Genomic DNA, 14,389 nt, shown 5'->3' with positions numbered 1-14,389 from the left:
TGGTCAACTGCCCTAATATCTCCTTATGTGACTTGGTGTCAAATTTTGTTTCATAATTCTCCTGTGAAGCACCTTGGGAAGATTTACTAAATTAAAAGCATTGTATAAATGCAAATTGTTGTTATAACAGTATTTGAATCCAACTGCAGCCTCTTACCTTTTGGTGAGCGTATCTCTTACATTTGAGCACATATTCCGATTTCTACATTTCCCCATTTAAGCCAGCTACCTGTCAACGCTCATCTTGGTGCACTATGGCCTAATTTGCTGAACCAAATATAGGAGAGGCTGAAAGCAACCTGGGAGTAATAGTAGAATCAATGCTTACCATGTTCAGAGCAGCAATTAATAAAACAAATGGGATGCTACTGTTTATTGGCATATTGGTAGAGTGTAAATCTAGGCCACTCTGGCGAGGGCCCACCATGTATAATGGGCTTATTCTGGTACGAACATATGAACAAAGAGCAGGAGTAGGCCATTCTGCCTCTTGAGCCTGCTCCACCATTTAATAAGATCATGGCTGATCTGATAACTTCAAATCTGCATCCCACCTTACCCCTTGATCACAGTAAAGCCTTAACTTCAGGACAAGACGATTAAGTGTAAACTGGTAAAAGGCAAGTTAGGACTAATGACAGGATAGGCTTCTTAATAAGAACAGTCCAATGTTGGAAGGGTCTTTTGCATAGGGTAATGAGCATATAAGCTCTGGAGTTGCTCAAGAGGCAGTTAGATCCAGTTACCGGAAAATCCTGTGTTGCTGTGGAAGATTGATGATCTTGGGTTGAATGCCTGTTCCTCCTCCCCTCCCCAATCTGCATTTATCCTTCTTAACTTTGTGAAATAAACCACAAATAAAACGCCATATTTTGGGTGCATCAAAGCTATGGAACTCCAATAAATTGTACTACAGAACGATAGATGTGAATTTCCATTGCTTTGAGTTTCTGGTCTCTATGCTCTTTTATGTGGAGGCTCAAAGCAGAAGCCACATACCTTTTGGGGTTAAAAACAGTCAGAAGGCTAGTCATACTGGGTTAGTATTGCATATGTTTTAATTGCTGGCTGTAGAGCAGCATTTGTGAAGGGGCTGGCAATAGATTTCTACTTTGTCCTCATGCATGAGGCACCACACTTTAGGAAGGATCTGAAGACTTTAGAGAGGGTATAGAAAAGATTTATGAGGATGGTTGCAAGGATGAGGAACTTCAGTTATGTGGATGAATTAGAGAAGCTGGGTTGTCCTCCTTAGGTTGAATGAAAATATGATGGAGTTGCTGAAAATCATGGGTGGTCTGGACAGAGTAGATAGGGAGAAACTGTTCCTGCTGGCGCAAAGTTCAAGAACCAGAGGACACCGATTTAAGGTGCTATGATGTGGCAGATGATATGTGCCAGGCAGACCAACTCCACAAGGGAAGCTTGGTTGTGCTATCACAACGGTTTTGCAATTTGTATTTATTAAGAAAAAGATATGTGCACTGAATTCAGAAGTAATAAGGCCAAGACTTTCAAAGTTTTAAAAAAAATAAATTAAAATATTTATCAACAAAGTAAGAGATTTCAAGCACATACATAAGACTACAATTACTTACTACTATAATAACTCCTAAAATTCCTAATTAATATGCCCCCAATCACACCCCCTTTCAAGCAACAGTCCAAAATAGATTTTAAATTTAAAACAGAACCAGCAAGTTAACGCAATACCCACTTGACAGTGGATTTCCAAATGGCTTTTCCCCAACTTCAGTTTTGTTATTTAGCAGACTTATGCACAAATGGCTGGAGGCTTCATTAAGGCTATTTTACACACTCCTGTTAGATCTTACATGGCCTTTCCTCACATAGCTTTCCATTCTCCTTTGTAAATGTTTCTCTTTTTAAATGTTTTGATTCCTTTGAAATCCAACAATCCCTTCATTTATCTAAAAATGCAAATCCCTTCTCACCTGACATGTTAAGACGGCATCCATGTTTCCTTATTAGCATGTCAAGCACCTATCTCCTTTTGATGATTTCAAGCTTGCAGTCTACTTGACTCTAAATGTAATTAAATCACACAGACAGATCCAATGTGCTTACCCCCATAAATCTACTTCACAGTAAACCAGAAAAATATGAAAATTATTATACATTTTCACAATGGTAAATGGCAAAAGAAGCAAAGGCAACACAAGGAAGAACTTTTTGATGCAGTGAGTGGTTTGGATCTGGAATGCACTGCCTGAAAATGTGGTGGAAGCAGACTCAATTATGCTTTCAAAAGGGAATTGGTTAAGCACCTGAAGAGAAAAAAAATGGTATTACAGGAAAGGGGAGGGGTGTAGGGGGGTTTGTGGTTGGTTGGGGGGTGGTGGTGAGTAGGACTAGCTGAGTTATTCATGCAGAGAGCTGGCATGGACATAAGGTTCTCTGATGTAGCCATTCTTTGATTCTATGATCCTTTATGAGAAAAGTGTTGAGTGAAGTAACATGCAACGTTTCATGTGTAGATCTCTTCAGCTGAAACTGTAAGTGAAATAGAATCTAACTTGTCATGTAAGTAAAGTAAAAGTATAATCCTCTGGACAGTGAAGTTCATCTACAAACTCTTTAATGTTCTTTAACTACATACCTGTGTGGGCTGTTATTTTTGTATTATTAGGAGCATACATGAGTTTTGACAATCAAAAGTTCCACTCTAAAATATCTATGATAGACAGAACTTTTATCAAATGTGTGTATCTAACTTGCAGCATGTTATTAACATGAGCTTGATAATAATGTTCGTTATTAATGAACCTTTCTCAATATAAGTATTGTGTTTTTAAAAATCCCTATTATATGTTATTATGTTGTGTTCCCCTTTGATAAACTCAAAGTGTACTTAAGATTGAACAAAACCTTCGCATAAAAAAAAATTAATTCAGTGCAGGGTGAAATATTGAACCTAGGCCAGTTCATTCTGGATCAATCAACTCTCTTTAGATCGTGGTCATTGCCATTAGCCAATTAAAGCCATTTTTTCTCTTATTCTCTTGACACTATAATTTCTTAATCAGATTACTGTGCCCTGTGTGCTGCAAAGTAAGTATTTTAAAGAGAACTTTTATTACATGGTAAGTACTTATCCTTGGATTAATGAGAATTTTATGTCAGTTTAGTTTGTGATAAGCAGTACTTTACATTTATAAATATTTGACTTATTGTAAGCTAATGTGGCGCAGCCTCTGAAAAAGGCTACTGCTATTTCAATTAGCTTTTATTCTAGGTAAACCTACAAAAATGGAAATAAGTGTTTGATGAAGGCACACCTGGCAATAAGCAAAATATGACAACACAGTCGTTATTTACTCCCTTCTGTTTAGGTACATTTGCTTCACACATTCTGAGGTTTTCTGGAAGGACTGACACCAAATATGCCAAGCTTCTGAAGCAGTTCGCTCAGTTGCATTCGGTGACCATTTGTGCTCAGGTGCAATTCGATTCGACTTACGTGGGAGTTTCTACTGTCTTCTCCTATTCAATCCCATCGTTTATCAACGAATTCCAGCTCCGTGCTAACATTGTCCGTGGTCAGCAAATCCAGCTTGCGCTTCTTGTCCATGGTGTTCACAGTCCTTATTCGCAGGCTGTGGAGAATAATGGCAGATGGCATCATCTATGTGTGAGCTGGACCCGCCATGGTGGTGGCTGGGCCATCGCAGCAGATGGATCTGTCATTTCATCTGGAGAGCAACTTTACATTTCGGATGACATAGGAGCAGGTGGAGTCTTCATCATTGGCCAAGAGCAAGACACATTCGGCGGATCATTTAAGAAGGATGAATCTTTTGTAGGGAACATCACACAGCTCCACATTTGGGATCGTGTTTTGAATGCCAGCGAGATCCAAGCTTTGGCAGAAAATTGTTTTGTTATTCCGCTGGGATTGTTTTTCCAGTGGAACCTGTCCACCTTTGAAGTTGAATCAACGGTGCAGGTACACAAAGGATTTTCACAGTGTAAAGGTAAATGTTTCTTGTTACTTTGCGGGATTGCATTTTCTTGAAGATTGGGTTATATGAGGGAGGCTGTTTGGATGTCTAATATAGGATACCTTCTGAGTGATGATGTTTAGATTTTAGGAATTTTAATGTGCTTGAATGGCTGCAAAGCATTTCATCACAGGTTAGTTGCTCTGAGTGGTAGCTCTGACCTCTATAGTTTCATTAGCTTTCCCTTATTTAATGGTGGTGCTGGTGCGTTTCAGATCACTCAGGGAGTCCAAGTTGCTTTGGTAACATGCACTTTTACAAGCGTGTTGTAGTCTGGAGCTATTGATAGTGATAGCAGATGCTCCAGCTTTCTTTCCATCACATAGCTGACCAGGAATCTCTCCCATTCTTTCCCTTACCGCCTGTAAATAATTGACCTGCTGATAATCGACATGTTTAGCTGTGTTATGAATGCACCTCCATTGGCCATCAAGTCTTGGGGTGGGACTTGAACCCGAGGCTTCTGACTCAGAGGCAGGGATGCTATCCACTGCACCACATGACCTCCTACTTTATTTAATGAAGGAGTTCAAAAATGATTACAGAACTAGAAAGTGTTTCTCTAGAGTTACTGAAGTATAGGGGAAGAGCAACCCATGAACTGCAGACATGATGCACTTGTAATATACCTGCGTTCATTGCAAACTTAGAGATTAATTTGAAAAAAAGCAGTGATCAGAGCTGATGAAGATGATATGATTCTTAAAACACCTAAAGTGAAAATTAAAAAATGAATGCTGTAAATCTGGGGGAAGAAAGCATTCCAAACAATTCAGATTTTTGCCTTTAAGGTTGAAGTGAAGTTGCCAGTGTTGCCTTTGAGCCAAACAATGCTTTTCCATACTTATGTCATTAGATTTTTGTGGTACTTGTCTGTCAAGTTTCTTTGAGATTTAGTAGAGCTGGAATAATGGAGAGGGCTGCTCCCCAGTGGTAGGAAGAAGTAAAATCATGAAAGAAACTACAGCACTAATGTGCAGTTACTGTGAAAACAAATGCTTTTAACTATCAGTGTTTTTATTGGGAAGGAAAATTACGCAAAGGAATGAAAGTGTACGGTTCATTAGAAGAAATTAATGCTTGGGGAGATACCGTTGCAGGCACTAAACCTGAGGCTGGAAATTCTGTGGCGTGTAACTCATCTCCTGACTCCCCAAAGCCTACCCACCACAACATACAAGTCAGGAATGTGATGGAATACTCTCCACTTGCCTGGATGAGTGCAGCTGCAACAACACTCAAGAAGCTTGACAACATCTAGTACAAAGCAGCCCGCTTGATTGGCAGCCCATCCACCACCATCAACATTTACTGGCGTACAGTGGCAACAGTGTGTACCATCTACAAGATGCACTGCAGCAACTCACCAAGGCTCCTTCAAGTCTTGGGGTGGGACTTGAACCCGAGGCTTCTGACTCAGAGGCAGGGATGCTATCCACTGCACCACAAGACCTCCTACTTTATTTAATGAAGGAGTTCAAAAATGATTACAGAACTAGAAAGTGTTTCTCTAGAGTTACTGAAGTATAGGGGAAGAGCAACCCATGAACTGCAGACATGATGCACTTGTAATATACCTGCGTTCATTGCAAATTTAGAGATTAATTCGAAAAAAAAGCAGTGATCAGAGCTGATGAAGATGATATGCCCTCCAAACCTATGACCTCTACCATCTAGAAGGACAAGGGCAGCAGATGCATGGGCACACCACCATCTGGATGTTCCCCTCCAAACCACATGACATCCTGACCTGAAACTATGCCGTTCCTTCACTGTCCCTGGATTAAAGTCCTGGAACTCCCTTCCTAGCAGCACTCCGGGTGTACTTACACCAGATGGGCTGCAACAGTTCAAGAAGGCAGCTCACCACCACCTGCTTGAGGGCAATTAGGATAACGCCCACATCCCATGAAAGAATAACTAAAAAAAACTCAATTGTTTACAAAAAAAGCAGAAATCTAAAATGATTGCAGCCAAGTATGAGGGAGGGATTCGGAGACCTCACAGCTACTTAGACACAATAGAATACATTGTGATTAAAAAAAAACTTTCTAACAGGGACATTTTCAGAGTTTCTCTAGAACAAACCAGTTCGCAGTTATGTTAATGGTTTTGTGCTGTCATTTAGCTCCACACCAGTGACTGTGGGTCCACATCTGACAGTAATGGGACCCTGACGCTGATGCAAATGCACCAAGCAATTTGCATAATAGGCATTCTGTATCCCTAGAACATTTCCACTAGTCGATTGTACAAGTTAAGCATCAATTATTAACCAGCAATTTTTTTTCTCTTTTTTAATAACTATTATTTTTTATTCGAAGGGATAGAAATCCTTAGCTGTACCAAACATAGATGAATAGTCTGTTGCCATTTATAATGTCTTTTTAAAAAAAAAATTCTCAGTATATAGATGCTACTTGAAGACTGACATTTATTGCTCATCCTTACTTGCCCTGAGAAGGTAGTGGTAGACCTTCTTTAACTGAGTGGCTTGCAAGGTAATTTCAGAAGGTGGTTAGGAGTCAACAACATTAGCATGCGACTGGAGGCACATTATAGACCAGACCGTATAAAAATATTAAATTTCCTTCTCCATTGATGAACCTGTATTTTTATTCACGACAATCTGACAGGTTCATATTAACTTTTACTGGTACCAAATTTTTACTTCCAGGTTTTTAAAAACTGAATTCAAATTCTCAAACTCCCATGGTGGAATTGGAACTTGCCTTCTCTGGATTATTAGTCCAATCATCATTATACTGCTAGGAAGAAACAAAAAAAAATACAGCATCGTACAAAACCTGAGGGCATTCCTTAAGGTGTTTTATAACCAGTCACTGATGTAATTTTATTTCTTTCACTAAAATTAGCAGAGAGAGAAATGTCAGCACCAAAGTGACTGAAAGCCTCAAAATGTAGGAGAATGATTGATTTAAAGCAGTGTTAGTCCAGATCAGGCACACTTTCTTTTGGCAATGGAAGGTGGGTTTGAAGAAATTTATTTGTTTGGAATACGGATTCTGGAAGATTGGATTTAATTAGATGGTTTGTTAAAGCACAAACATGATGGGCCAAATGGTCTCACTTCTGCACTGTATGATTCTAGGATTCATGACAGTGACTTAATGTGTCTCTTTGACTTGTAGCTCATGACATTTGTTTGTTTTTTTTTTATTCCATTGGAGGTGATGGATTCCAAACAACGGAACCATTTGACATTTTGTGGGTTGATGGAACTCTGCCCCTTTTTCACAACATCTCATCAGATGTCAGCCATCCAGTTAATAAAGGACAATGTGTAGCCTTTGACCCATTAACTGGAACATGGACATCTGAATTATGCTCAAAGCAGAAGGAAGCACTCTGTAGATATAACAAAGGTGAATTTAAGTTCATTATTGCATTGTAAATGTACATTATTCTAAAGCATCCTCATCAAAAAGGTTTCTGTTATTTTGACATAAATATGTTTCTTTCTTTCTATATTATAACCTTGATTATTAATTGCTGGTGGAGTACTTAGACATATGTTGCACAGATTATATGAAGCAGTCATTTAGTCGACAGGAAAAACAACGAGTTTTACAAAACTAAAAACAGATGTTAAACAAATACAAAACAGCTTCATATTTACTGAATGGTAAAGCACAAAATAGTTACCACTAGTGGCCAGTTGAAACCTGTGGCGCTATGTCCTCTTCTCTCCCCAACTCCATTTCTTCCCCTGTGTAGTTCATTGTGTTCCTCCTGCTTCCCCAGACAGTCATAGCCCTGTCCAATGCCTGTTGCTGCTGTAACAAATGCTGAAATATCAGCAGCAGAATTCAGTAGTGCCTGTGGGACTTGGGTAGGAGGCCAGGTGGAATGATGTTGAGCCCCGGTATGGTAGGCAGCCTGACTGAGTATGGAGATCGAGGGCTTATGCTGCGTTTGAGAGAAACACCTGAGGAAAAGTTGACCTCAGTTGACGAGTTGGTGGAGTGCTATAATTGGCCTCAGCATTCCCTGGGTTAGGAAATGAAAATTGAGGGTTCCTGTCCCCGTTCCTGTTCCTGACTGACTGCTGTCCAGTGTATCCCACAGCACATATGCAAAATTAGGCATTGATTGGGGGCAGGACTGGTCCAGGCTGAAATTATCCCCTGTAGTCAAATAGTATGATGCTATTCACTATCACTTTTGAAGAATGACCACCTGGGCAAACTACCAGACAGGGCTCCTGGTATCAGCACCTGTACCCCAGCAAGGGATTAGAGAAGATAACATAGTGTCATGACTCACTGGGGTTAGTGCACTATAATATCAAGCCCCACTGTCCCCCGAGCAGTGACAAATGTGAAAAGTTTGACCAAATCACCAGATTACGCCAATTCTACATAATTGTTTAATTTAGGTTTACAGAATACAAACACCAGGTTTGTAAACTTAATAAGTAAATAAACTGCTTATTGAACAAATTGTTTTTAACTAGTGGCAAAAGAAAGAAATATGAACTGCTAACTTCTAACTCAATAACTTGAACTCTACCCCTTCTTAAACCTCTATACACAAACATGCACACACACAAAACATGGATTTTAAGGGTGAGATAAAACAGTTCAATAGCATCAAACCAGAGTACATGATTAGATGGGCTGATTTTGATTGATGTCTTCCAAATTCCATGCAGTTTGTTGTTGATGACACTAGGTGGTCTCCCAGCACTTTCAGTCTGTGGTTCACTGGTTGAAAAACTTGCTTTTTGATGTCTCTACTGGTGATTTTTTCCCGCTTTCCTCTTGACAGGGGTTTTCAAAGAAAGGTTATAGAGATGTGAGGGATAGCCAGCTAGCTATTATAGCAGAATTGCTGGAATCTTACAAATACAGGAGAGAGAGGTTTCAAGTCTTCCCTCTTTGCAAGCTAGGAGCTGTTCTGTCTGCATCGTTACCACACAAAACCATGGTTACCTGGTCAGGAGCCAATTAAAATGCTATCATCAGGCATTTCCCCTTAGTGCAGAACCCCTTTCCAGCACCATCCTGTTCTCTTATGGCACCTTTTGTTCCAGGATAGCAACATTGTAGATATTCCTCATCCTGCTCCAGTGAACACGTCTTTCCACTACAGCCATGGTAGTTTTTTTTAAAGGCACAGTCCAATTTTAAAGCCACAGTCCAAAATAAATAAAAATAGTTTATTTATAGTAGAAGATTCTCCACTCATTTGCAGTGTTTGCCTTCTCTATGGAAACCAGCAATTCAGCAGCTGAACTGGTCCATCACTGGATTCCAGCATTATAACATGCTGTCTAATATTTCTGAAACTTCAAGGGCACCATCTCCTCCTTTGATCCGGATGGTGAGAAAATAGCTTCATTCATGAAATTGAGAGTATTCCACATTGTTTTGCTCTGATGACTGGATTGCACACATTTTGTTGATAAAGGTTTCCAAAGCTTTGATGCAGTTAACGGTAGAAGCATTGGTATGTCATTGTCAGCTTGTGCCTGATGTCTTTTTGTCCATGTGCTCTGGTTTCTACTCTGATGGGACATGTCTGTTGAAGCAGGTGGGAAAAGAGGTCAGTATATCTGTCAGACTCGAGCTGCATAAATTGAACTCTCTTCCCATCCAAGGCAAGGTTTTCCGGGATGAATTCTTGAAGGAAACTCTTAACTTCCTTCTGGCTTGAATGGAACTTTGGGTTTAGACCAAGGCCACATAACTGACACCACAAACAAGTTCCTGAGAACTATTTTGGAGACTGTAACAACTCTAGTCCCAGCCAATTCTTCCGAGGGTGTAATGTTGATGTTCCTTATAAGGAACATTTGGATTGGCAACCATTCAGGAAAGTCTAAGATGATTGAACATTTTATGCATAACAGCCAGTTGATTGTGACATTGCACATGGGGAGTCATGACCAAGTGTTGTCTTTAGGTGAAGTGGGGTTAGAAGACAGGGATAGGGATAGGAAAGCTTGCAAGTTTGGGGAATGGAAACTTTAAAATGGTTGGATTATTGGGGTTTCTCAGCAGGAGAGTTGCAGAACTGAACTGAGCTGCTATAAGCCCAGTAAGAAAAGTTTTTAGGTGGGAAGTTTACGTTATAAATGTGGACATATGATTTTATATTGAAAAAAAAATTGACACAGAAGTGTGACAAAATCAGGAACTAATATTTTGTGAACAAGAAATGAATGCAGTCCTGAGTTCCTTTGAAAATATTACAGACATATTCAAGTTGCTGCTGTTACATTAAATGAAAATTACATTTACAATGCCAAAGTTTCTGTGTTCAGAGAAGAATTTAGTTGTAAGTTTAAATTAATAGCTTGATGTCAACAGTATCATACACTGGAGAGTTTTGTCCACTCACTATTGTTCTGAAACTAGAGTTGGGTGACACAAAGCCCTCCAATTATAAAGAGCCCAGAAACATTCGGGGAAAACCCTTGAATGCTCAGATGGATTTCTGTTTGATTTTATGCGAATTGCCATTCATATACCATGATTTGTAAAATATGCTAGCTATTCTGTTCCTTTTTCAGATACATACAAACAAATGCAAGACTTTTCTTCTCTCTCACCCTCTCCATTTTTCTTCCATGTTAAGGAAAAATCTGTCGGTGTTTCAGTGAGTAATTAGTTGTTTTGAACAGTTACTTCGCATTGTGGATTTGTTGCAGGAGAGAGTTGCATGCATAAAAGTAGGCTGTTTTAATTAAAAGCTAATGTTTATAGATTCAAATGTAAATACTTTAACATTGATTCGTTACTTTGAATGGAGTTTGGTCACCAATTTTACATCTTAGAGGGAGTATTGCCATTAAATTAATTTTAAATAATTGCAATACTAAATTTTAGGAACAAAATGGTTTTGAAATGGAAACGTTCTCACTTGCATATAAAATTTCAACTTAAGCTATTTTACAATCTGATCATTTAAACAACTGTGTCAAGGATTAGTCTAATAGTGGGGTTGTATTGGTGAATATAAGAAATCCTAAACCATATCGATCTCATATGTTAATGTTTCTGAAACTAAACGTCCCGAAGGATTATTCCTGTTGGGTTAGCTTCACATTTTTGTTTACTAAATACAACTCTATTCTGAACTGCACAGAGTTGTGTAATTCTTGTGCATATCACTTGGCTTTTAATTTATATTTTAACCAATCAACGTAATAGATAAATGAGAGGTCAGATGCAGAAAGAATCTCTCAGCTGCTATTATCTCAACCAAATGCCTTTAAGGTTAGTTTCAGAGAAGTGCTCCCAATGGCAACGAATGGACATTCCACTTTCCCCATAAACTAACTGTGGTGTTGGGCTAGATTCAAATCCAATTCGAAAAGTGAAAGGCATCTTTTCATAGCTCAATGCATCTGTCATTCCCCAGATGGTACAGAGTAATTAAAAATAAATAGAAATTCTTTGTTGTAAATCAAATTATGTAATGATGTTGATTGTTATGAATGGGGCTCACTTCTGCTTTTGGCTGGTGGTTGAGATTAGCAAGGAGTGGCACAGTGAATGAAAATCAGTATGATGACTAAATAAGAGACCATAAGACCATAAGACATTGGAGCAGAAATTAGGCCATTCGGCCCATTGAGTCTGCTCCGCCATTCAATCATGGCTGATAAGTTTCTCAACCCCATTCTCCCGCTTTCTCCCCGTAACCTATGGCACAAAGTTGCGAGAGTTTGGATCTCACACCCAGGGTTAATGGTTGAGGCAAAAACAATGTCAACATTCAAGATTAGATTGAATAAGGGGTTGAAGGGATATGGAAACAGTGCTAGATTTTATGCCCCCCCGCCCGCCCCCCCACCGGGAGTGTTTTCAGTGGCCAATTATTGCCCACTTAATTAAGCCCCTCGAACCACTTCCATTGCTACTAGGCAATTTAAGATGGGTGAGAGAGGAAGGCCATTTTTTCACCCAAATTGTTGCACCCATTTGGGGGAGGGGATGCTCTATGTGCATGGGGAGTGGGGGGAACGACAACCCCCCACCAAGATCATATTCCCCCTTTGTGTCCCCTTGCCTGCCCCGCACCCCCCCCAACCCCCTTGCCCCCCCTAACCCCTTTGCCTCCCTCTCTAGGATTCCTGATTCCTCCCCACCCAAAAAAAAGCCCATGACTTACCTGTCTCAGGCATCCATGACATTTCTTTGTGGGACTGCTTGCAGTGCCAGCAGTGCTCACTACTGAGTTCTGGTGCTGCTGATAGTGCAAGAGCTGCTGGTGAATTGATTGGTTGGCAGCTCTCGAGGAAGGGACTTCCTTTTACTGAGGACCAGAGGACCAACCCTCAGCTTAAGGTCACCGGCAGTGTATTATTGCTATAGAGCAGCCTTTTTTAAAAGTTGGTCAGTTTCCAACTTCCATCACCCCGGAATTTCCAGCCCAGGATGGTAAATGTAGTACGAGCTATATTTCTATGTGGAGGATAAACACTGACACAATTTTTGGGGATGAATGGTTTGTTCTTGTCTTGTTACTTCCATTTCTATGATTGATAAATTTAAAAAATATTTCAAAAGTAATATAATAGCTGCTGAACATATGTTTTGAATATGACTGTTGGTAACTGCTTTAGTAATATTTATCTTTGAAACTAAACTTTTATTGTAAGATTTCAATATATTTTGCAATGTCTCCAACTTTTAAAAGTATGTACAATATCAGTTATTGGTTTCATGCTGTGATCGTGTGTTGTGTGAAAATATTTCTGTTTGTTGGTTGCTCTAGGTTGCAGACTATCTTTTGCTTAACAAAAGTGATTACCCACAAAATGCAACTATTGCAAATTACATCATCAATGTGTTATTAGAAGCCACAGATGAAAGCCATGCTAAACTCACCTCGGCTGACTTGCTAGGGTTGACAAGATTTCTTGGAAATGTCGCTGAGCTGGATTTTGAGACAGAAGCAAATAATTCAGAAACAATTTTGAGCTTGGCTACCAACTACATAAAATTGGCAAGCAAAATCATAGATGTCAAGTGCTCCTTTGAATGGCTCATAATCTCTGAGGTGTGAGAATGCTTTAAGTTTTATTGTACTATAAAGCTAAATATTTAAGTGCCTTGGATTTGATGTGGAAAATACTCCCATGAAATATAAATATTAATCTACAAAACTTTTCTATGAAACTTGTATGAAACCAGTTTACTTTCAGCTGGTAGATAATAAATGCTTTTGAAAACAGGTTGAAACAGCAGCTATTAAAGCAATATACATTGCTGTGTGTTATTGGAGAAATAATGCTGTATTGCAGACAAAAGGGTTGATGTTTGCAAGGCTAAATATGAGCGATTGTTTTCTGTTAATTTAGTCTTATCCTTAAACCACATAATAACACTGCTTTGAATTTTTTAAGATGAAAATGTTACCTTTTAATGTTTGTGATTTAAATTGGGAGGTATATTAGTTGCTCATTATGTGTGCTTTAATGATATTTGATATTTAATGCAATACACTGTGGAATCAGGAAGTGAGAAAAATATTGAAATCGTGATGGCATCTGTGTTGACTTGTTCTACTATTCACATCAAACAGCTTTGCAAGCTTGAGAGTGCCTCGGAATTGCAATCATTTGATGAGTATAAACATAACCAAAACCAATAAAATGCAAGTGATAAAAATGCTGAGGAGAAGGGAGAGACACTGCTACCCCAGGAGTTCTACACCCCAGTGCCACCCCTTGCTGAAAGCTGTTACCCGACTTTTCCTCCCAAACTCCAGTCCCCCACACCTACCTTTACCACATCTGATATTCACTCCCAAAGTACCAGTATTCCCACTCCACTATTCCAACACCTTGATTGCTTTTCCACCTTTTCGATATCCTGAGATGCCTCCTTGTTCCCAGATCCTAAGATCTCAATCCCATGACATCCTACAATGCTCCCAATGTGGCAAAAGCACCATTACTACTCCTTAACCTTATTCTTGCTTCATCCATTTGTTCACACCACCTTCGTATCTTTTCCTTGTGCTCACTTATCACTCCAACAAGTTCCAGATTCCAGGATGTGCTCCCACTACTTGCACATTTCATGACCTACCTACCAGTGTTTCATAAAAGCACAAAAACCTTCTTCACTTTTTTCACATCTAAAACCCTGTTCTAATTTACAACATGCCTTTAAACTCACGTACTACTACAAACCCTAGATTCTCTATATAAGCCCTTATACAGACAAATCATTTCCCTGCGCTTTCTATTCTTCATCACCACATTAACTCTCTTCTTCACACCCCACTTCAGTCTCATTCATAATCACCATGAAACGTTCTGCAGTCCAAAACTTTCCTTGTCCTTAATCTCCTAATCTTTCACTGTTTCCTGTCTCTCAACCCAAAGT

The 14,389-nt window shown here is 39.3% G+C and overlaps 1 protein-coding gene and 1 long non-coding RNA gene across 2 annotated transcripts in view; both read left to right on the top strand.

Moving 5' to 3' along the window:
* Nucleotides 1-14,389, top strand: part of LOC121289375 (adhesion G-protein coupled receptor D2-like) — a 275,259-nt gene that overhangs the window by 3,951 nt on the left and 256,919 nt on the right. Inside the window, exons 2-3 of the mRNA XM_041208753.1 lie at nucleotides 3,354-3,967; nucleotides 12,771-13,055. Of these exons, the coding sequence (XP_041064687.1) occupies nucleotides 3,354-3,967; nucleotides 12,771-13,055 (899 nt within the window). The remainder of the gene's footprint in view (nucleotides 1-3,353; nucleotides 3,968-12,770; nucleotides 13,056-14,389) is intronic.
* LOC121289321 lies at nucleotides 7,220-12,950 on the top strand. The gene is made up of 3 exons (XR_005945543.1): nucleotides 7,220-7,408; nucleotides 10,626-10,719; nucleotides 12,771-12,950. It is a non-coding gene; the product is annotated as an uncharacterized LOC121289321 (long non-coding RNA).

This window comes from Carcharodon carcharias, chromosome 16 (assembly GCF_017639515.1).
Source record: "Carcharodon carcharias isolate sCarCar2 chromosome 16, sCarCar2.pri, whole genome shotgun sequence".
Lineage (NCBI taxonomy): Eukaryota > Metazoa > Chordata > Chondrichthyes > Lamniformes > Lamnidae > Carcharodon > Carcharodon carcharias.
Note: the sequence above shows the minus strand (reverse complement) of the source record. Positions and strands in the feature narration are given on the sequence as shown.